The sequence below is a fragment of the Alternaria burnsii genome, assembly GCF_013036055.1.
Source record: "Alternaria burnsii strain CBS107.38 chromosome Unknown 746, whole genome shotgun sequence".
In the NCBI taxonomy this organism is placed as follows: Eukaryota; Fungi; Ascomycota; class Dothideomycetes; order Pleosporales; family Pleosporaceae; genus Alternaria; species Alternaria burnsii.
Window position 1 is genome coordinate 2,100,048 of NW_024066109.1, and position 23,232 is coordinate 2,123,279.

The following is a 23,232-nucleotide window of genomic DNA, read 5'->3' on the forward strand; positions in this document are numbered from 1 at the left end:
CCAAGTAGCGCAGTCTTGTGCTGTGGAGTTTGTGGAGTCGCGGTTCGTGGCTCGTAGTCGGCTGACGGTTGCGAAGAGCCGGGAGAGCGTGGATTGTAGCGTCGCAGACGTCGGGTAGTCGTCTTATCGCAATATAGTACTGTCGGGTACCGTAAAAGGTTTGTTGGTCGTACCGGGGCGTGGTTTGTAGGTGCCTAGGAGCAACGAGGAAGGTGGTTGTTTCATGTGGTCGATCCGGATGCGGAAGGCGGAAGGAGCGCGTCATAGTCTCACATGTTCAACCAAACTGGCAGCCGCTCAGAGCCCCTCGTCACATCGATGCAATCTCCGCCACGATTCATTGGCAGTAAGGTTAAACTACAACTGGATAGCAACGAACCTCTTCGTGTAGTGTTTGTCTCGTTTCACGCACGCCATATTATGCAACTTCTGGAATAATGATCGTTCAATTGTCTACTTAGACTTGCCACCTAGCTCCAGGCTCACGACAAGTGCCATTACAAAGGTGCAAAGGAGGAAGTTGGCCGCCAATACAGCGACAGTGCTAGTGTACTCGTGCTCGTTCGTTTTCGTGCTCATGCTGAAACGTTCCTTTTAGTGCACCAAGGTGCCGTATCGTGAAGACAAGTCATGGAATGGGAAGCAATCGATGGGGCAAAATGAAGGGGTTAGAATACAATCAGTGAAAGAGGAAGAGACGCCGTGTAGCCCATCATGTCCGTACGCCGTGTGAATGCCGAATGCTGCCGGGGCTTCGCGATGATGCTCGTGTAGTCGTACTATACAAGATCGATCCATCCGCCCAATGCGACAGACAGAACGATAGATAGAAGAAAGATCGACCCATCAACATCACAAACGCCACCACCAGTGTAATGTACTGGTAACAATGTTGGGTAGTGATGTGTTTTTAGACAGACCGTGGCTCGTCAAGTCATAACCTCGTCGACCGCTTGGCTCAACTAAAACCAACTGCCGTTACCGCCGTTGGTCTGAGCCACACCGTACTGATGCTGGTTCTGGTAACCCTGGTAATTCTGGCGGTTGTCCTGCATAGGGTTGTGCATGTGGTGGGGGTTGCTCAGGCGGTGAGGCTGACGATGAGGCTGGGGTGAAATGATGCTTGGGCCGTAGTTTGCGTTGGCCGTGTACATTGGTGTCTGGAAGCTAGAGGAACCGCTGGCGCCTTGGTAGCTAGCTGCGACGCTGTTTTGCTGATACTGTGGCAGGGCCTGACTGAATACTGCACCTTGCTCAGAGCCCTGAGCAGCACCGGGAGAGGCTTGACCGGAAGAGGTACGCCCACCCGTGTACGCAGCCAGACGAGTCTCGCGCTCTCCAACCTTGCTCATGATGCGACGACCATAAGGAGTCTGGCGGATCGAAGGCAGAATTGGACGCATAGCCTCAATGAGGTGCACGCAAAGCTCAGCAGGGGCAAACTCGAGTGCAGTCTGAATAACATAATTGCCGTATGAGTCGCGCATGAGCTGCTCAAGCTGCTCGACATCAAGCAACTCCTCGATCATCATACCCTTGACGTGTGGCTCAGCGCAGCGGATGCACTTCTCGATAACGTTGGAACTGAACTTCTGCTTGGACAATTCGCAAATCTTGCCCTGGAAGCCTTGACACATGGGTGTTGTGAAGGCAGCATCGTTGAGATCCAGGATGTACTGAACCACGTAGTTGCCGAAAGGATCCTGTACAAGATGGAAACTATGAGCCGTAATCTTGCGAATGAGGTCGACCTTCTGGAAGCCAACAGCGTGGTCAATGCAGCGCTGAAGAACACAGCAACCATGGCGATGGGTGCCGACGGTGATGCAGTTCTCGCCTACAGCATCAAAGATGAACTGAGCCTCCACAGACTTGAGGTGGTTCAAACATTTTTGGATGACGTGGTTGCCGTTCAGATCCTGGATGAGGTCCACAACTTGTCCTGACAATGCTCGGATGATCATCTGGGTCTGAGAAAGGGTTAGCTCAAGAGTTGGGGAACTTGGACCATCATCACAAACCTGCTCGTCGGTGGAGATGAACTCGATCATCTTCTGCAAGGCGCGAGTGCCGTGCTGGTTGAATGCAATTTGAACCATGGCAGGAGAAGCGTTGCGAACAAGAGTGTTGCGCTGCTCATCGTTGCAGTACTCCAGCAACTTCTGGCAAAGGTAGTTACCGAACGGGTCAGTCATGAGTTCAACAACGTGAGGGGCAGTCTCGTCAAAGATGATCTGAATGTTCTCCGCATTGCGCTCCTCAAGCTTCTTCTGCAAGAACCGACAACCGTGCTGGTCCTTGCACAGACTGTAGATCTCGTGGCGGGGCATGGTCTTCAGATCGTAGTTCATGTACTTGTTTGCATCGTTCTGCAGACGACGGCTCTGGATGACGCGAGCCTGACTGTCCTGCACACGACCACCTGGTCCGTAAGTGGCGTATGGGTTGTACTGTGGCTGTCCACCACCGTACATGCCGTTAGGGCCATAAGCAGGAGGTCCACCGTACTGAGGTCCGGGGCCAGCTCCAGCTCCAAGATTGAGACCGTTCATAGCACTGTTGAGCATGTTCATACCATATCCATAGTATCCTGGGTTGGCAGCTTGAACACTAGAGTACTGCGACATGGTTGGTGAACCGACAGTTGACGGAAGCCCACTGTTGCCGTTGGTAGCACCTGAAGTGATTGCTGGACCGAAGGGAGCAGCACTCGCGTGCAGGCCTGACTGTGGAGAACGATACTCAGGCTCGCGGTTGCCAAGTGAGAGATCTCGGCTGCTACGGTTGGACAGGACATTTGACGGGATACGACCCAGACTAGCGTTGTGGTTGTGGAATTGCTGTGAGTGCGTGAAACCAATACTGTTGGCACCGTTGACTCCGTTCTTGAGGGTCGGAACATCGTTGGTTGAGTAAGACTGGGTCAACTTCGGCATACCGTTGGTTGGACCAGTGTAACTAGAGCGCTTAGACTCGTTGTTCTTGGGGCTGAAGTTGAACTCAACCGAGCGACGGTTGTTCTTAGGCGTGTTCTCGGCATTGCCGTTGGGACGGCCGGACTCATATTCGTCCATCTGGGAAGCTTTACGGAATGTGTTAGCAGGAAGGGACTGTTGAGCCTGACGGTGACGGTAGCCGTTCCAACCAGTAGACTGAGCATCTGGGCCAGGGGATTGTGAGAGGGCCAAATCAAGTGCAGCGGAAGACGCAGAGAGTTTCGTACCATTGCCAGTACCATCGCGGCGGACCAGGACGGGAAAATCGTCCTTTGTGTTGCCCATCTGAAGGAACGCCTTGTGGTCTTGAGAGGCAGCAGCGTCATCACCAAACAAGAAACCCGCAGTGTCGATGTGACCTAGAAGAGAGGTCACATCTGGGAGACCGCCGCGGTTACCATAGTCCATTCTAGTAACGGGCATCGACATGCGGTTGTTCCTAATTCAGTCAGCTCTGCATAAGGTGAAGTCGTGGCAGGTGAACTTACTTGCGGGCAGCTGGACTTAGAGGGGTGAAGTCGTCGTTCTCAAAGTCATCGTGCTCTTCCTCAGAGTTACGACGAGATCCCGGCATCGAGTGCGAAGGCAGATTACCATTGCCCTGGAAGTTGGCAGGAGGGGAAGTGACTTGGGAGTTGGCGCGGCTGCTGCGTGTAGTGATGGCCGGATTGATGCTGGACATGCTGAAACGGTTCGGACGCGATAGTGCAGACGGGAAGCCGTTGACCTCGCTGTACTCAGGCGGTGTAGTGGGCTGGCTATGAGCAGGTCCGCCGTAGTGATCGTTTGAGAATCGGTTGATGTCAGTCTCGCCGTGCTGGGCTTGCAGGTTGAGGAGCTCCATCTCAGCGTCGAAGCGCCGTTTCGCCTCTTTGAGATATTCGTGTTCGATCCGTTTCCTCTCAAGCTAGCAAGCTGTTAGCTGATCACGCGGACCGGCAAGAGGGTTTGTCGTGAGGCAACAGTGTCGCTCTTGACGTAAATTGAGCGCAAATGGGAAAAGATGAAAATGTAGATAAGGACTGAGAGTCTCGAATCGAGACCGTGGGATGTACAGGCGTGGTAGTAGCAATGAGGCTTTTTGCAGAGACAGCGAACTTTTGTTGTGGTGTAGGAGGAACAAAGGCGAGAGACAGTTGTTGGCCTATTTGCGCGTCGTCGCCTGGTCAGGCGACCTTGGCCATTGCAATCTTACTTGCAGTGGAGAATGAGGGGCACCGAGTGAGAGGCGATAGAAGACGTAGTGAAGTAGACTTACAACTTGCAGCTTGTGGTACGTCTGTTGGCATTGGTCGTTAGCCCAAACTCTTGTTCACCGCGAATACACATATATGCAGCTGACAGAAAGCAACTTCAGCAAGCAGCAGAGCTGAATGATTCCGGTTCACGTCTCTCCGACATGGTTGCGACAGCTGCTGAGTACCGATGTGCAAAGCGCCGCGGAGCGCCAACACTTGACGTCCGCCTCTTACTTGTACGAGAGTGCCCACATACCGCTGTAGTAAATTCGGTCGGCTCTGCCGCCTGTCTGCGTTGTTGCCCGATTGGCGACAGTGGTGTACTCATGGTGGGAATGTTGTTGGTCGTGAAGCGTCGCTGCAGGGTCGCGCGGCCGTCGCCGTTCTGGTTCTGAGCGGCGCGATTCAGGGAAAGGAACGACGACTCTTCGCGAGGAGATCTGAGGCCGTTGCCTCCTCCTATGCCTTGGTAGGCCATACTGACTAGAATACTAGAAATACACTGCCAGTTCGGTCAGCGCGACTCGGCAGGAAGCTGGTGTGGGGGATTGGCGGGCGGTGTGGTTTCACCTGAGAGCGGCAGCCACTTGTCGCAGCACACGCAAAGCGCAGTTACATACAGATAATTCGTACACAGGGCAAAGGCCCTTACTACCCTCGCTGCTCGCTGGTCTTGGTTTTACAGGGTTGGGACGGAATCGTTGTTGGAGGCTCGGTACGTAGGCAGGAACGGAAGTCGCTATGAAGCGGGTCGCAGCAACGCGCACTTGACGGCCTATGCACAGCACGAGTCGTGGGTAAGGACAGTCTGAGAAAGCCTGGATGTGCTGGCCAACGGTTCAAACTTCAGGCACCGAAAGAGCAAGTCTATAGATGGAGCGGGAGTGGAGCGTTGAACTCAAGACCTCAGGGTCCATCACTGATCAGGGGACGATGTGGCGCTCAACTAGTGCTGGGTGGGATTCCGCACATATTGCGCATCTGCTTGTCGCGTACTGTGCCCAATTGAGGTTTTGGACCCTCCTGTTCTCCCGCAAGTCGTCTACTGTACATGCACACCTACTCTAGAAAAGCACCTAGCACCAAAGGCGGACCTCATCTTGAGGATTGGGAATGCCTTGTAGTCATTGCCTCGGAACCAACAGCTAATCGTACATTACATCCCGCCTTCTGCGCGTCGTCCCAGCCTTTCACACACCTCCGCGCAGCTGTCACAGTCTTCCGTTATTTAATCCGACCCACTCTAGCTCGATATGCGCGGCAAACGTGGTTCTGAATGCTTCTCTACAGCGTGTTCCAGGCCCCTGGAGTGGGATGGAGATGCCGGCGGGCGGTGCACAATACCCTCACGTCATCCGGCAGCTTTTCGCCCAGAAAGTCGCTGAACCAGTCAAGGTTGCAGCACCGAGTAGTACCGCAATACAGTACAAGGAGGGGCAGTGTAGCTTCCACGGCCGAAGGACCGGCGGGGCATAGATCATCTCAAACACCGACGCATGCCGCTACGCATGCCGCGCCAGCATGGTAGACATGTCGTGCAGAAGCATGAATTGAATCTTACCATAACAAAGCTGTTATCTGTCGCCTGGAGATACTAATGTGCTTGGAGGTCAGGCGGTACTAGCCAGTGCTTGCTCAGCCGTTTGATCCATCATGGTCGCCATGTATGATTCTCTTTACGACAATGACGATCCTCTCGAATGAGGCGCCTCGTTTTCCAACGCAGCCAATGCGGTTAGGTAGGTCCTGACCGCTCTCGTTTCAGAATTGAGAACCAGGCATTTCCCCGCACGCGCCTTGCATCTGCCAATCAGTAAGGGATGCAGGGTGGACTCCGTGGGACCGGCTAAAGCGGTGCGCCTGTATGCAACCATCGGCGGAAACAAAGTAACACATGCGAAGATATCGATCGCGAGTGATGCCGGATGGCAAGCCTTCGTTGCGATGTCTGGATAGAGTTGCTCGTGGCAGGAAGCCGCAACACGTGCACTGCTTGGCTTGAATAACAACCAATCAGATCTTAGGTCAGGCAATGCGGACCTCTGCACCCGAGAAGCAATGCACCCGACAGCTGCGCCTTCTATTCTCATTTGCCACGCTCCAATGTATTTTTGCTGAACAGCTTCACAAAAATGACGCAGGGTGCCAGTAACAGCACAATGGCCATGTGCATTGCCACCAAGGTGGTTGCATCCTTCGAGAAGTCCTCAAAATTCTGGGTAATGAGCAGGACGTTATCGCGTGGCACGTCACGGTCTCCATCGATTAGCGTGTAATCCGGGGTTGACTTCGATATATCGGGGCATATACCAATGCTCTGAGATGCATGCCCGCCTTGAAGTATACAGTCTTCGCTGCCCGATTTGAAACTGATGAAGACTCCGCTTTCGACGCACTAGAAAGTGATGCTCGTATAATAAACGTGGGCATTCGATACTGAGAAGCCGAGGCTTCGACATCGTCGGCGCGAGTCCCCTCAATTAGACTCTATTGGCGTCGCTCAGTCCCCTCTTTTGATGCAAACGGACCCGCAACGCCCTATATACACTAAGGAAAGTTACACAAGAGACGTTCTTCTTGAAATGCTCAGAGTCCGCACTCTGGTTTCACTTGCGCACCTCAGATGTGAACTTAGATATGTCGAAAATATTGCAAAATCTTCTCAGTCTCATTACGACTTCTGCCGGTCATATTGCACTCAACCCTTTAGTGACAGCAACCCTACTATGGGCGTTGACAAAAGGGCCTACACGACTTCGTAGCCAACTCACAACTCGAATCCCTGCTCTTCGAGACCCCCACAGATATGCACGGATTCTGAAGGCCTTGAAGTGGTGTCTGATAGCTGGGACGGCATCAGTTGTTAACAAGCAGCTCAATCACATTGCATTAAATGCAGGCAGGTTGCGAAGTGAGAAGGCAAAGTGGAACTGGAGCCGGGAGGTGGCAGTTGTAACAGGAGGATGTAGCGGAATCGGGGAGCTTGTGGTCAAGAGATTGGTCAGTAAAGGGATAAGGGTAGCAGTGCTGGATATTCAGCAATTGCCTCCAGGGTTGCAGGGTTGTAAGACTGACCATCACTCACTGTGGTAGCTATCGCCTGGTACTGACGCGCCTGATAGATGCCGGTCTGAAGTTCTTCAAATGCGATGTTACCGACCCATCCGAAGTCTACTCCATCGCCGAAAAGATCAAGGAAACGATGGGTTCACCGACTATTCTCATCAACAATGCCGGCATCCTAGCTTCTCACACCATTCTCACCACATCCGACGTGTATCTCCGGAAGATCTTCGATGTAAATGTGCTCAGCAACTGGTATACCACTAAAGCGTTCCTGCCAGATATGCTTCGTCACAACAAGGGCCATGTCGTGACAGTCGCAAGTACTGCGAGCTTCGTTGGTGTCGCTGGTCTGGCGGATTACTGTGCGACGAAGGCGGCCATTCTCAGCTTCCATGAAGGTACGATGTTTGCTTTTACTCTTTGGTGCAGCATGCTGATTCATGATAGCGCTCAACCAGGAACTCAAGCTCCACTACAACAGCCCGAACGTACTGACAACATCCATACACCCCAATTGGGCTCGCACGCCTCTTCTCGCACCCGTAGAACAGGAGCTCAAGAAGCAGAGATCTGCAATTATTGAGCCAACTGCCGTCGCGGATGCGATTGTTGGAAGGATCATGGGCTGCAGCGGCGGACAGGTGTTCCTGCCTAGCAGTATAAACAAAATCAGTTTGTTGAGAGGATTGCCAAATTGGGTACAAGAGAATGTTCGAAGTGGTCCGAGCAAGGCGATCTACAACACTGTCAAATAGGCGCGATTGATCTCGTATGTAGCAGTTCCGTAGCCGTGTTGTAATGTGGTACCACCCATCTCGCAATCCATGCAACCACCCCGGGGGAAAAGTGACTGGCTTCGGCGAGACTCATGCAGCGAGTCACTTTGTGTGGTAGCACGACCATGACTTGCCGGCACCAACTTACCCATTGCAGTAGGTTTCGGGGAAAAGTGTTGAAAACGGCATGCAACGTGCCGTGTACGCATGAGGTGTGTGTGGGCTCTGCCGTTCTTCTGCCGTGCTTCGGTACCATTCACGTCGCTAGCGCCTCGGTCGCGTCGAAGCCGCCGAAGAACGCGTCGCGTCTCCCCCCTCCAATTGCTCTGCAACGACATACAACACATTACGTCTACGATCAAACCACCAAATCTATACTACAAGAAGGATGTCAGAACCACAGGAAGACGTTCAGATGGACATCCAAGAGATTGAGCTGGAAACACCGCCCTCAGATGTCTTCATGGCACCTTCAATATCCAAGCCAGGCATTCTCGGCGGAAAGTCGTATTCGCACTTCTCGCCAATACCGAAGCGAATAGCAGACGACGTGTCCGGAGAAGTCGTGCTAGGTGTTGATGAAGCTGGACGAGGTCCTGTCTTGGGTACTTGACTGCCTTGTGAGAGTCCTTCTAGTCACTAACATGTTCAGGACCCATGGTGTACGGACTCTTCTATCTACCCATCGAACTGCACCACTCTCTCCTTGCAGAAACGCACCACTTCGATGACTCCAAGGTCCTGACTCCCGAAGTCCGCACAGAGTTAATGCGCAAGCTCTGCACCAAGGGCTCAGATCTCTACGAGGCCGGCGGATGGGCAACACGCGTCATGTCAGCTCAAGACATCTCAGCGCACATGTTATCCCCCAACGTGTACAATCTTAACGCCCAAGCAATGGATGCCACCATAGACCTGATCAAGGAGGTGCTGGCTCAAGGAGTGAATGTCAAGGAGATCTACATCGACACCATTGGCAAACCAGAAATTTACCAGAAGAAGCTAGAGAGGATATGGCCTACAATACGGATTACAGTCGCGAAGAAGGCCGACAGTCTATATCCTGTTGTCAGTGCGGCATCAGTGTGTGCCAAGGTTACTCGGGACGCCGCCCTGGACGTCTGCTACGAACCCTACCAGAATCGCGCCACCGAGGCGAACGAAGATGCTGAAGTCAAGGTGGCTTGGGGTTCCGGATACCCGTCAGACCCAAGGACGCAGACCTGGCTGAAGCTGAACATGGACCCTCTTTTTGGCTGGGGTAGCGAGACTCGCTTTTCGTGGGGAACCGCCAAAGAGCTTCTAGAAGGGAAGAAACCCGACGTCGCTATCGAATGGCCTACGGAAGACGATGGCAACGATATGCGCATGACAGACTTCTTTAGTGGTAAGAATGAGGGTGGTGGAGACGAATTGGTTGACTGGTTCGGAAAGCGTGTTACCCAGGAGATGGATGTGTTCTGATCGCGTGCGGATACCGTACGAGATTGAGAGCACCAGCTCAACCACGATCCGCACGTTGGATACTCTGAACGCAATCAGTAACAAAATCGGCACCGCGCAAACTGCCTATAATTTGATTCGGAAATCAAACTATGCAGGGCAGAGTATTCGGGCGCACCGATCGGTCCGTCCTGCACCGGGCGCCAGCATTAGACGCAGGGTCTGCTAACTGCCCGATCACAAACAAGCAAAATCACGCGCAGACTATAGGTTTGGCACGGATGTCGTAATCGCACGCAGGGAGAATCCATCGAGGCAGTTCAAGCGAGCATAGAAACATTGGTATTTGGTCGACAGAGCAAGAAGCGGTGAAAGGATATCCAAGCCATCTCAGCTGTCATGTTACCTTTCGCATCTACTGGTCTTTGTTCTTTGGGCTCCGAGCTTGCAGTGTGCGCATGTTGACGTCTACTGTGCCAACGGTCGTCCATGCAGGGCACCAACCATCTTCGATAATGCCCGCGCTTCACAACAACCGTGCGACCAGCCACGTTGACATATACAATAAATTAGATCAATGTATCTGAGTCATCCTCTCTTGACCTTACAAGTAGCTGTCAATCCAATATACATGCTTGACTTCCGTTGTAAGAAGATCATAAGATCATCTACCTCCACCACTCAACGCTTTGTGTACTCAAACTTCCCAGACCCAGCCTGGTTACGCGATAACAAAACTTGAATTTGCCAAAATGTGCGCTGATGCCCCCGTTTGTCGAAACTCACCCAGAGATTACAGCAACCCCAGGCCGTTTGCACGAAGAGGTGGAATAGCCAAGCGCGGAGAAGGCAGTCTATCCACAACACCTGGCTATTATGAGAAAGAACTCAGAGCCTTTTACTACCGAACCAAAGCATCGCATGCAGCCAACATAGAAACCGACACCGACACATACCCTCCATCACCGCCACTATCGCCGAAGACCACAGTAACGCCGCTCAAGGTGCGAAGAACACAACGTGTTGAACGCAAACGCGACCATCCTTATCAACAACCTCCATCGAACCGCAGGCCAAGCTGGCGCCCGAATCTCAAACAAGAGCTTTTACGCCGTAGCTCGATCGACTCTATCGTAGACCCTTTCAACGACGTAGGATGGTTTGAGACAGACTGTCAAGTGTCGGCAACACAAAAGAGATGCGGCACTGTTTCATTATCAAATCATGGCGATGTCGAAATGCCGAAGTCGCGACGGCATTCAACGCTACTACATCCGTCATCGCCGGATACTGAGCCCGCCGGCAGTGTTAATTCTTTCGATGCTCCTTCGACCTCCAACTGTATGCACGAACAGGACCAGTCAACCAATCTTTCGACCCACCAATCAGTTATGGCTTCGAGGAAAGGCTCGTCATTGTTGCATCCATCCAGTCCTGCCAGCGACATTCCTTTGGGTGTTGAGCTAAAAACTGTCATGTGTTTACCCCAAAAGTCCCTATGGGGAGAAGGCCGAGCACATTGAGGTTCACGCTCACCAAAAAATCTTGCTTTTGGAGCCGGGCATTACTGTTCTTCTTGTTGTCTCGATTCTCTCATTCAAGTGTTACTCAAGGTGACGGTGGTTGTAGAAAGCATTCATGGCTGCTAGTCTGACGTTCTTTTGGCTTTGTGTCCGCTTTCAACATCTGAGTGGGCGGCGGATCCGTGTGGGTCTTGCTTTTGCACCCACCGAGACATAAAGGCGTAAACACAACCGCTGGACTTCACCAATGCGGAGAGCCGGCGGAAGCCACCAGGACTTTCGGATTGCCCGGACATTCGCGACATTGAATGCATGTAGGGGAGCATCCTCCGACTATGAAAATACGGTGTACATTATAGGCGGCTTTTTCTCATCATTATAGCATGTTTGGTAGCAACTTGTTTCCGGGTCGCAGCTGGTCAAGTCAACGTTGAGTTCCAACAACATTGTCCCATTTCCCAACGATACCTAGGTAGCAGGATCCCCAACAACCACATAAATGGCAGCACCAAGCGCAGATCTTTTTTCGCGCAGCGACTTTCTCAGCGGAGACTTTGTTCTTGCCAACTGCGGCATTTGTGTGAAACCGTTCGATGTAGATCATCAACCGTTCGACAGAAACTGTCATCATATATACATGAGGCCCGCAAACTGTCATCACAAATTTGGTACTGATTGCTTTTAGAGACTGGCCGGGGATTGCGATCTAGAATATGGACTACCCAAATACCCCCTTGGCAAACAGTGGCCCTTCTCCAAACTTGACAGACCTGAATTCTTCGAGAGCGCGCGACAGATACCCCTCGCCAACGAGGACGTTCAGTTGGCTCAGCATCCTGACGCTCGAATCGAGGCGGAAACCTTTATCAAGCTCATTCGAAAGGCATTGTACGGTCTCTACAAACGAGAACAGACTATCTACGATTCTGATATCGAACAAGGCGTTAACTTTGGCTTGATTCAATGGCCCAGTATCACACTTTGGTCCCCCATGTGTTTAGCGAATACTGCCTGGTGTTAGAAAGCTGGTACGGGAGATGCTGGAGGACACACGTACAGTTTGAGGGAAGTGTTGGTGTGAAAGTTGAGATATTGCGAAGAAAACGAGGCACTTCCACCGCATTGGGTAGAATTCAAATTCACTCGAAGTCAACATGGTACTTCCACCGCTGATAACACCACTTTAACAAGAACTACCTTCTTATCTAGGCACGTTATCACGAGGTTAGTCCACTCACCAACCTAGTTCTTCACTCTTCTACCTGTATATAAATCTGAGCACTCTCTCAAAAAACTACAACCAACTCTTTTCTCTATTCTATATTTCCGAAGGCGAGTCACCTTTGTCTTTCGAATCCCTCCTTACATCAAAGACAAGAAACATGGATGTGCCATTGAAGGACCGCAAATCTTTCCTCGATGAATGCATCGAGAGTAATGCAGATTGCGATCTCTGTGGAGGTTTTCTCCCACGTAAGAGCCAACAAATCCTTCTTCACGCCTCTTGATTACTGACATACTTGTCTTAGCACTATCTCTCCGCATTAGAAGCGAATCGCATCCCTGTCACGGAGTATATTGTGGTAGTTGTCTCACCAATCACCTCAAACATCACAACACCTGTCCGGTTCATCCAGACGTAGTCCTCTTTTCCTTCGGTCGTGAGCCGGAGTTTATGTCTGGTCAACGCGAGACCGCCAACACGCTCGATCGGATCACATCTGACATCGAGGCTTCTGAGTTCGTCATACAACTATGGTGTGCAACTAGGCAGCTGTACGGCTACGAGCACATCTTCGACTCCGACATTCAAGAGAAGATTAAAGATACGCTAAACGTGATCTGCGAGGTCTTTGATCACGAATCTCCTTTGCTCATAAAGGACGAGCATATGCCTGGTGTCGTGTCCATCGCGAGAGAAATGGTCGAATTGAACTTCAAGTGTCAAAATAACCCCAATGAGGAATGTGTACTAGGACACTGGCTACCGAAGATGGACCAGGCTGTAGGATGGGCACGGCGGACCTGATTTGGCTCGGAGTAGTCTGCTGGTTACACAGTTGAGGTATTGTTCGTATCTCATCATGTCGATGTAGGAGGCAGAATAGACGATGAAGCTACGAAGGCGGACTCTCAGGCCTAGACAGGAAACAGGCACCTCAACTGCTACTATCGTCTAGCGTTCATAATAGCCATCTTTTGATTAAATTTCGATGAAAGTGTATTAATTCATCGCTGATACTACCTACAAGTCATGCTTACTGAATCCAAGCTCATATATGTATCCCAAGACGAGCTGGCCATGTTGCATCACGTGGTCGGGATCCATATGTTCCATAGTGTCATTGGCAGTGTGGATGTAAGGGTTTCGGTACTCAAAAGCAGATTCGAAGACGAACGACGCGGGGAAGCCACTCCTCATCGCAGAGCCATGATCGGAACACGCGTATCCGCATGTGCTGTTGACATATGTGATGTCGGTGTACTATCGAAGTTAGATCTGCTGGCTTATGTCTTGATTTGCATGCACTCACCTCCTTGATGACGCGAGTGATGTACTCGTTAAGCGCCGGATCCGTGAAATCAGTGATAAGACCAAAGCTCTCTGGCTTTCCAGCATCAAGAGTAGCCTTTGTGTATCCAACCATATCCTGCTGTAACATGGCCCAGATATCCCTGCCGGCAACCGCATATTGCGTGAAGATGTCTTGACTACCACGCAATCCCCCTTCCTCCGCCGCGTACCAATGGAACTCGATGGAGTTTTGCAGCTTGCTTGGGCCGAAGTCTTTGTCGCTTAGCAATACGCGGAGAGCTTCTAGGATAAGAAACGAGCCGCTACCGTCATCATCGACACCTGGCGCACGCCCATTCATTCGGTCTGCTGAATTGATAGAGTCGAGATGAGCACCCACAACTACAGTCCTGTTGCTTCGTCCTTGGACACGCGCAACGACAGAGTTTTGCGGCCATCGTGCGTGTGGGAAGGCTTCGGCAGTAACGCCCTTCTTTCCAGACTTCAATACGACATCTTGAACCTGACCAAGAAGCCACTGCGCAGCCTCGGCGCCGGTTTCGGTTTCGGAAAAACGCGTGTGAAAGGTAGAGTAGTACTCTAAGTTCTTTTTGACGTTATCCCAGCTGAGTTTCGGGAAAAGTCGCTTGACATTTTCTTGGTATTTGAACTTTTTGGGGTAGGGTGGTCCTGCTCTGACTGCGAGAGGTGCGACATGAGAGTCACTGATGTCGAAGAAATGGCTTCCGCAGCCGCCGCTCTAGGAGAAAGTCAGATTAGGTGAATCCTAGCGAGGTGTGTGTTACTGACAGCGGAAAGTTCCCATCTCTCTTCTTCTGTGATCTGACTAGTCTCTCCAGGAGCGACTTCAATAGTGAATAGCGCCCTAGGCGCGACCTGCTCTGGCTTCGCAAACACAGCGGTCGCACATACTGCGGCAAGGAGAGCTGCAGACTTCATCTTGGTAATACTGGGGATATCGGATTGCTTAAGTAGTTGAAGCCAGTGTGGTACTCAAATCGTGCTCATGATGCCAAATATATAGGTGTCTTGCGTCAGCTTCGGGGTGCGTTCTTCCATCATGTTCCGCTTGGTGCCTTGTCTAACCACGGGCGATATGTTTGTGTGTATTCAAAGGATGTACCAAGAGTAGAGCGAGCCAATATCGTAACCCACAAGCCAATCGGACCGTACAAAAGATCCGGGGTAGATGCTAAGCGCGTCTTGTCGCTGTAATGAGTCTTGTCTCTTTCCTATCCTGGGGTAGTGCATCGTGTCTTGTCGCGAAGAGTATATTTGCATTCAGGTAGAAAGTAATTTGCTTGCTGGTCCGAACTGTCGGATCATTTAGCCAGACTTTGATGAAATCTGGACAATGAGGGGGTTACGAGAAGGAAGCGAGGGTAGGACGTTGCACCTGCATGCACGAGAAGATGTTGCGCTTGAACCACGCTAATGTGGCTGGTTCATGCTCCACTACTGTATGGATCACGACCCTGGTCGTGATTCAACTTCCCAATGGGCACTCCTCACCCATTATGGATATCGTGGTCTGCTTGCTGGAGATGTATCTCTAGCAATTCGTTAGAATTTCTATCTGTGGCTCGCCTCGGCTCGCTACGAAGCCGACCAATCGTATAAAGCCTTTCGTAACAGCAAGCAAGCGAGGGCCTACTTTTTTCTTCGCTTCTCGTTCGTAGACAGCAGCGCAGCTGCCTAATCGTGATTGTCTCATACTAAATGCTTCTACTTCGCCCTTATCTTTTCGACCTCTATCACAATAGCACAATAGCTATCAAGATCTCAAAAGGCTCCATGGAATATCCTTGAACTGATAAACATCTGCTTGGAACAGCTCGACGTGTTGAGAGATGGATAAAACAGCACGGCATCGCAACGAATTACAGACGGTCTGAATCTTAATGTTAATTGTCATCAATACGTTACAAGCCTACACTGACGTCTTTATTGACTGTCCTTAATGTGTTCGTAAAGCCCACCCATTTCGTAGCACCTTCAAGATTTCACGACGTAAGTATAGAGCGATCGAGCACAATCAGTTTTTAGAAAGTGCCCCGTAGAGATAGCTGGTGTTATATACTTACAGGTCAACGAAGCGTGTAAAGATGTAAAGTACAGCGCTTTAACCAGCAAAGATGGAAACCAAAGCTAGAGCACGTCACAGCATGCACACTAATCTTCTGGCGATAGGCCTGTAGCATTCGGAAAACAGAACGGAAATCATACCAACGAAAACACAGTCAGGCATACTTCGCGTTGTATCCCTATAATTCAGACTCGCGGTCGAGTCCGGCATCGCGGTCCTGCATTGCTGCACACGGTGTGGAATCAAGTAGTCCAAGCGATGGATGTAAAGGGCAAAGAACGCACGCTCTGAAGCAGCGAGCGTCTGTAGGTGCTTGCAAGCGAAGCTGTTTGCCAGCAGGCTATCGTAATGGACATGAAGTTCCCGGTTGGACTGGTCGATATGCATGCCCCACCACGGCAAATCTCACTAAGAAAAAGTTTGCCGCAACACTGCCCCACCATGCAGCGTTTTCAATGTGATCTCAACCGTCTGAACTGACAGAATCATGGATAATTCGACATACAATGTTTCTATCTTTTGATCTTGTCATCATTACTAAGCAACAACTGGCCTAATGGCCCAATGGCAAGGCGCTTGACTACGACTCAGTTCGATATCAAGAGATTCCAGGTTGTAAGTAGCACTCAGTTGCCACCTGTTCGAATACAGCTTCTAACATGCTCTCAGCGACCCCTGGTTAGGTCATCAGTTCTATCATGCTTAGCATCTTTCGCATCGGTGGTTTAGTGGTAAAATTAGCCGTTGCCATCCTTCGCAGGACAGTTTCGGCTAGCCCCGGGTTCGATTCCCGGCCGATGCATCACTTGCTCTAGCTATCTTTTTTGCGGTTGTAATGATCTGGGGATAATATCGTTGTGGCAGAGATGGTGGATGGTGCGGCAGAGGAGACAGAACCTCTTTTTTGAAATTTGACTAAAGACAAACATCGAACACTACTTACTTTGAACGTCGCATCTGCGAGAGCTAAGATTAGTTCTTAGAAGCTAATGCATTCTCAAAGATTGCTGCGAAAAGTGAGTTGATATGTGTGTGTGTGTGTGGCCTTTTTCATTCTTCTGGCTAGATCTTGTTTCAATTTGCATCTACATCTGACGAAGACTGGTATATGTTTCTCGACTTGCAGGACAAACGTAGTTTTCTTGCAGTTCTTTAGATGCACGCACTCACTCGAATGTTGCGTTATCTGCCTTTGATGAACTATCGCAAAAAAAGGTCGCTTCTGTCAGTGCAATGGCGTCAATGCTTAAGCTCGGGAATTGGCACAAACAGTTCTCAAGGTGTCCTGAGTGACGAATGCACAGACCTATTGAGCGGTAGCCCTTCCGACTGTACCTATTGGAGGTGATGGGAAAGAACTTGAGTGCGGTCTGGATGTGTAATTGCTTACCCTCCTTCCGCAAACAATACTCCTCGCATGAACCTTTGGAGCTCGGCTTTTCATTTTCTCGAATCGCACGTGCGGCGAGCGCTCACCATCGGGAGGTCTGCTCCAGAGCTCCATCGCACAATATCCATGGGTTTTAGTAGAGGAGCAACTTATAACCTGGATCCAGATGCCAGCAGCGTCTTATTGTATGGCCTGTTCGTACAAAGAGTTGTATCAATCTTGCTTGCAGCGTCTTCAGCGACAACGGCTCGAATATAGAAGTCGTACGCATTGCGCCTAAAACTTGGGCAAGTCGTTTCATTGAAGATTGCCGGCACACGTACGTCTCGGCTAGATACTGGAGATATGGCGATGGTAGCCGCAACTGCCGTAGTTGCCGTAGTATTGAAAGCAGGTCAGATGGTACGTGTTATACCCGGTTGGTAACGAGCAACGGCGAAGGTCACCGCTCTTTCCAATTTCTCAACATCTCAGACCGACATGTACTCTTTGGTATCAATCCCAAATAGTGATGATGGGCAGCGGCAAAGAATACCGCTCTCTTCAATATCTCAACACGGCTCACCGACACGTTTTCCTTTGACCTCAGCCTTCACGACTTTGACCGGAAAAAGCGCGTGTTGCACCGGCCCCGTACACATCGCGTCTATTCTCGCAGGATTTGCGCGACCAGAGTGTTTCTCCACGGTCGCACCACAGAATTCGTACCACATACAAAGGTACCCTTTCCAGTGTATTCTGATGCGATGGTCGAGCGCCTGTGCGGTAGGGGGAGACTTGGTGCGTATCCTACATGGCCCCAACGACACCCCGGTTATATTTAGTCGTGGCAATCATCAGGCTTCCTCTGACGGTGTAGTTGATCAAACCTGATTCTGTAGTTCGCGGGACCGAAAGGAAATATTTAGGATGGATTCTGGCAGGCGCTGTGCTGTGCGTATACACCAGTGTAAGATGGTACGGCTCTTGAGCACTAAATGCTAGTTGTTGAGCCGAGCTAGCGTGCCAAGACCGGCACAGCACGACTTCCGCGCCGCTAACGTCCTGATCATCTCCATGAATAGCCAAAGCACGAGCCACAATTTCTCCACGCCACTGAAAGCGGAATCCTCGCTACCAACCTAAGCACATCCAAGATCTGCTCGACTCCACAGATCCGTTGCACTACGCCATACGCATGCTTTTTGAGAAACACGTTTCATCCCGTTTACGACCATCCGCCAGCTGTTGCGTGGGATGCATAGTCGAGACCTGGGTAATCACTGAGCCACGAGCCTGTCCTAACGACATCTGTGTCGTGATACGCCTCCTTGGGCGCCCTGGCACAGCCTCCGCATCTCAGCTCGTATCAGATGTTCCATCGATGGATTTGCGTTCCAACAGATCTCCTGCATCTCGCATATCGTTGTGGCGCTGGAATTTGCAAAATCCGTTCGTCAATCTGAAGATCACGAGCAAAAGCAACGGTGCGCTCGACCAGTTGTATGCAGGCGGGGATGCGCCATTCCCCACCCATCCACACGAACCCATAACACAAATCCATCCCTGAAGGACATTAGACTTTGAGACTTCCTTTTCTCTGTTTGTTCTTTCTCAGCTGTACAGCAGTCCTGAATTACTACTGCTTGAAACTCAAGCCACAATCTCTACTAGGACAGTTTTGGCTGCATGATGGGGAGAGGAAGCAAATCATCTGCCTTGTCCGGATAGCTGCATCGTCTCATCATGACGACATCGTATATACAGACCATCTCTCCGTTATCAGATACACATGGTACGGATAAGGGAGTAGGTATACCGCCGCGCTGGAAAGACCCTCACCGTCTTGACCCTGAGAGACCTTCATGAGCCCTGAAATGTCCCTGATACAGAAGATCAGCCTTGAGAAAAGCAGTCGCGCACCGAAGGACTCCGGAAGGGTACCTGAGAATCAGTCCCAGGTGCTGATAGCTTCACTAGAGCAGCCGTGCTGTACCATGGAAGACACTGGACCCCTGCAAAGAAAGGACTAGTTCAACGGCAAAACAAAATCATCCCCGCTCGTGTACCTTGCAGGCTATGACAACTCGACGATTGGCTCCCCACTACGCCTATGCAGCTTTGCTATCTCTATAGCGACGTCGGCGAGGAGCCGTGAACCATGCGCCTGTGTCTGCGGTGCTACCCCGGGCTGAAACGCCATGCTCAATTCGCCGTACAAGACGCTCTCCTCTAAACATCCTGGTCTCCTCCATCTCCTCTCGACCACGCTCTTTTATTCTTGCCCATACGTTCGTTTCACCCGTGTACTTCTCATCGGACATTCACCCGTTTCAACCAACTCCCCTCGGCCTGGTCGACAACTCTGCATGAATTCGCGGAGGACACAGGACACCGGACACCATTATCGTCGCCTCATACAATGGATGTCAATGCCAGCGCGGTCTCACCCTCCGGAACTCCTCTGCCCTGGCAAGTCCCCGACAGGGGACCGCTCCATCTTGCCATCGTCGTCACGCTGGCCTTGACCGGGCTGTTGATTTATTCGCTAAGAGCCTTCACTCGTGGAAGGCTCGTTCGTTCGTTCGCCATCGATGATGGGCTCATGGTACTGGCCGCTGTACGTTCGAAACTTGGAGTGAACAGGTTCTGTATTAGCTAACACTCAAACAGCTATGCACAATAGGAATCTTCATCACATTCACTGGAGTCGTAGAGCTTGGTATCGGGCAGCAGGAGGATGGCTATGTCTTACCGGTCAGCAAGACCGTTCAGATGGGCCCATGGATGTGGGCGTTGAATTCACTCGTCATCTTAGGGCTGGGTGCTGTTAAGCTATCGGCTACTTTTACCCTTCTACCTCTGGCTGACGCCGGGAGTCGTTCGTGCTTGCTGATGGCACGCACTATTCTTCTCATCGGACTCATGTGTAGGTCTACAGCCACGATATTATCTAACGCAGAAGCTGATGAACACAGTACTAGTATTCTGGCACACGGTTGAGTGGTTCATATCACTCCTCGCTCAATGTGTCCCTCTAGTAGCAGCCTGGGACCTTTCAGATGCTAGGGCATTGTGCATGTCGCAGAGCGAGTCGAAGCACTGGGCTCTGGCGAACTACCGTAAGTATCGCCGTCCATAAATACTAGAAATGGTACTGACTGGGTGGTCCAGCCATCAATGCTGCATCAAGTCTGCTATTGACCTTGTTCACGATCCCTATTGCCGTGAGCTCTTCGTTGAAGCTCGGTTCTACCCTACATCTTCTTGCGGTGGTATCTTTGGGACTCTTTGCATGCGCGGCAGCTATCATCAGAACCTGGATGGTCGTCACGTCATGGGCTGAGGTCGGCTATCGCAACAACTTCGACTTAAACTTCACCACGTGGGGAATTTGCGAGTTCCTGACCGCGATGATAGCTGTTAACCTTAGCACCTTATTGCCTCTCGGTAGAGCAATCCGCAGTCCCGCCAATGCTGCCCGTGACGCTCCACGTTCCGTTGGCATCTCCGGTCCCGTAGCCGGTAGCACCGTCCACCTACTCCATGGCGATGTCGACGAGGTAGTTCCTAGCTACTCCGAGACTTACCCAGAGGAAACAAACCATTCTTACAACTCCCGCTATTCAGGTCAGACAGTCATCTACAGGCCCGACACAGCTTATTTCCCCTCCCACTTTCAACAAGGCAACCACAGCTTATCGCGTTTCCACGACGACGAATCAAATCTCGACTTTGACATTGAGGCTCCGTCGACACGGTCCAGCCCTCCTCGTAAGACAACGAAACTAGGGCCGTCGTCACGCTTCTCCGCGTCAACAGTCAGCACACACACACGTAGAGTGAGTGACTGGTCACAGCTCAGTGGAGACTCACACAAAGACTCTGAAGCCGATTTCGAGAAAGAAAAGGGTGGAAGAGTCAGAGTGAGCGCAGTGGAACTTGAGGAGATTGTGAAGAGCCTAGGCCTCAAGAGACATGGTAGTCATAGGACCTGGGACAAGGAGCTAGGCTCATCCGAGGATAAGAGCGAAGATGGAGGAAGCAGTGTTGCACCAACAATATACCTCGAAGACGACGACGTAGAGTTAGATGGAGCTGGAGACATATGCACATGCCCAGCGCCAAGGGCAAGGGATGACGCGAGTATGCGGGCTGAAGCAGACTCGAGCGAGGTCACTGTGATACGCATACGTGGCAGCGCGAAATGCAGCCTCCATAGACAGGAGGCTGGCGCTCGACCGGCTCATTCGCGACTCAACTCTGGAGAGTGGATCGCGCGCGCATCGTGAGATGTATTACCATTTTGGATTTTCCTTTGTCATCGACAGCGACTTTTTCCTTGAAGACCATTTTTCGTCTCGAACCGCGGCGGTGCCGTTTTCGGCTGGAGTCATATACCATCATCATCACCATCTCTTTCCTACATACATCGTTTTATGTTTTGCAAGGCAAGAAAAGACGCCAAGAACGCGCGCCTTGCACATATCGTTTTCTACAAACTCAGATAGCTCCTACAGTCATAGTCAATAGTTATAATTTCCCAACTCCCATCTAAGATGTCTTAGTGCTGTCTACTTCATGAATGAGTGTCGAATTTACTCAGCCCACCGCTTCTTGACATATTGCGCCTGGTGGCCACCGGGTAGTTCATTAACCCAAGCATCAATCTCTTCTTTCACGACACGCGGAACCGTGCACTTGTTCATCGCAGCAGCATTCTGCGTCTTAAGCGTAGGACAGTTCTGATAGCAAGGCGAGTCAAGAGCACGTTGGAGCGCGTCGCCTTGCCAGCCGAACAGGTAATCGCCGTGGTTCGCGTAACCCGTTCTAATCGACAATCATCGAACATTAGTAGCCGCATTTCCTTGCGCGAATCGTAACGAGGACTTACCCATCGCCGAAACTCCAGACGAATGGTTGACTACCATCCTCAGGCCAATCAGCCTTGTTGTTAAACTTGCTTGTGTCCTACAATGATACGTGTACGAAGTCAGTATATGCCCTCAGATACAGTTCGTCTAGGGATATCTTGTACCCAGATGACTTCGTAGAAGAGCTGACCCATGCGTACGGGATGACTAGCGGGACAGGGACCGCCAGATTCAAAGGAGCCGAACTCGGGGTAACTCATGTGTGCCTGAGATGTGGGTATACAAAGTCAGTATATGTCTCATATTCAGTTCGTGAAGGGACATCTCTCACCATATGATCTGGGGAATCAAGGTTGACTCCGTCCCAGCAGCTGAGTTGGGTATTAGTAGGACCACAAAGACGGATAGATGGATGAGCATGACGTACGTGGGGAAGCGAACTGCAGTCATGATGCCCGTCTTGCATGGTTGGGTAGGGAAATCAAGAGTCTGCGGATCACGCGTGTTGATATTGTCTAGACAAGTGAATGTCAATTGGCGGAAGCGCTCGGCTTCTTCCTTGGTACGGGCATTCACGTCACCAATGAACATGCGGAAGCCGGGCTTGAAGGCCTGGACTTTGGAGGTTTGCTGGAAGTTATAAAGCCCATCTTGCATGTAATACACTGTCATGCCTCCGTTGACGCCGTTGAAGCCTGAGTTGGGGATTTGAGGGACGCGCTTGTATGTGCCGTTTCGGGCTTTGAAGTATAGCACGGCTGTCCAGTAGTTCTATAGGCTCGTCAGATTGGCCCAGACGTGTCGAGGTGTGAGTGGTATTGCTTACGGAAAAGTCCTCGCTGAACTGACAAGATGTACATGTCGACTCCCCTGGCATGTCCTTTTCCGGGTCCATGGTAACATTGAAAGAGTTACCCCCCAGAATTTGATGTAAGTGAGGAGATGGAGCCTGGCCAGGTGTGACCAGCGGATCCAACCTGTCGATGACTAGCTGAGCGCATGGGAAGCGCAGTAGTGCAGTCGCGGGTGCGACAAGCGCCAGAGCGGTAGCAGTGAATGCCTTCATGTTGGAGAGAGTGGTGAGCTGTAAGGGAAGATAGCAAACTGAAAGTACAACTGTGCGCAGAATATAGCACGTCTTATACAGCCGCGTGAGATATGCATACGATGTCACCAGGATCAGGGGTGGTAACACCGAACGGGTATGCTGTGTCGCAAAGGCATAATCCGGTCTTAGTGGAAATCAAAATGAGCATCATCTCGTGTTGGGATGGAGCTAGGGCAATTATGGATCCTTAAGTTGGACGCGGATACATGCTGGCATT

The 23,232-nt window shown here is 51.1% G+C and overlaps 7 protein-coding genes across 7 annotated transcripts; 4 read left to right on the forward strand and 3 right to left on the reverse strand.

Annotated features, from left to right (window-relative positions):
* Positions 1–962: 962 nt before the first annotated feature.
* GT037_003263 (arm repeat-containing protein) lies at positions 963–4,712 on the reverse strand (the record flags this gene model as incomplete). The annotated part of the gene is made up of 5 exons (XM_038928310.1): positions 963–1,970; positions 2,022–3,435; positions 3,485–3,903; positions 4,255–4,275; positions 4,491–4,712. The coding sequence occupies 5 exons, from the start codon at positions 4,710–4,712 to the stop codon at positions 963–965; spliced, it is 3,084 nt and encodes a 1,027-aa protein (XP_038789588.1).
* Positions 4,713–6,871: 2,159 nt separating this feature from the next.
* GT037_003264 (ribonuclease hi large subunit) lies at positions 6,872–9,540 on the forward strand (the record flags this gene model as incomplete). The annotated part of the gene is made up of 5 exons (XM_038928311.1): positions 6,872–7,298; positions 7,357–7,698; positions 7,748–7,941; positions 8,345–8,681; positions 8,729–9,540. The coding sequence occupies 5 exons, from the start codon at positions 6,872–6,874 to the stop codon at positions 9,538–9,540; spliced, it is 2,112 nt and encodes a 703-aa protein (XP_038789589.1).
* Positions 9,541–10,271: 731 nt separating this feature from the next.
* Positions 10,272–11,042, forward strand: GT037_003265 (uncharacterized protein; the record flags this gene model as incomplete). The annotated part of the gene is made up of 2 exons (XM_038928312.1): positions 10,272–10,860; positions 10,906–11,042. 2 exons carry the CDS (start codon positions 10,272–10,274, stop codon positions 11,040–11,042), a joined length of 726 nt encoding a protein of 241 aa, XP_038789590.1.
* Positions 11,043–11,727: 685 nt separating this feature from the next.
* On the forward strand, positions 11,728–13,071 carry GT037_003266 (uncharacterized protein; the record flags this gene model as incomplete). Its single annotated transcript, XM_038928313.1, has 2 exons — positions 11,728–12,037; positions 12,680–13,071. Coding segments are annotated over 2 exons (702 nt in total), but the record flags the coding sequence as incomplete, so codon positions are not given.
* Positions 13,072–13,287: 216 nt separating this feature from the next.
* On the reverse strand, positions 13,288–14,517 carry GT037_003267 (leucyl aminopeptidase; the record flags this gene model as incomplete). The annotated part of the gene is made up of 3 exons (XM_038928314.1): positions 13,288–13,527; positions 13,577–14,317; positions 14,368–14,517. The coding sequence occupies 3 exons, from the start codon at positions 14,515–14,517 to the stop codon at positions 13,288–13,290; spliced, it is 1,131 nt and encodes a 376-aa protein (XP_038789592.1).
* A 4,938-nt stretch (positions 14,518–19,455) lies between these two features.
* Positions 19,456–21,325, forward strand: GT037_003268 (uncharacterized protein; the record flags this gene model as incomplete). The annotated part of the gene is made up of 4 exons (XM_038928315.1): positions 19,456–19,653; positions 19,707–19,962; positions 20,012–20,155; positions 20,208–21,325. 4 exons carry the CDS (start codon positions 19,456–19,458, stop codon positions 21,323–21,325), a joined length of 1,716 nt encoding a protein of 571 aa, XP_038789593.1.
* Positions 21,326–21,631: 306 nt separating this feature from the next.
* Positions 21,632–22,973, reverse strand: GT037_003269 (uncharacterized protein; the record flags this gene model as incomplete). The annotated part of the gene is made up of 6 exons (XM_038928316.1): positions 21,632–21,863; positions 21,928–22,004; positions 22,072–22,173; positions 22,239–22,278; positions 22,335–22,678; positions 22,734–22,973. 6 exons carry the CDS (start codon positions 22,971–22,973, stop codon positions 21,632–21,634), a joined length of 1,035 nt encoding a protein of 344 aa, XP_038789594.1.
* Between the last annotated feature and the right edge of the window lie 259 nt (positions 22,974–23,232).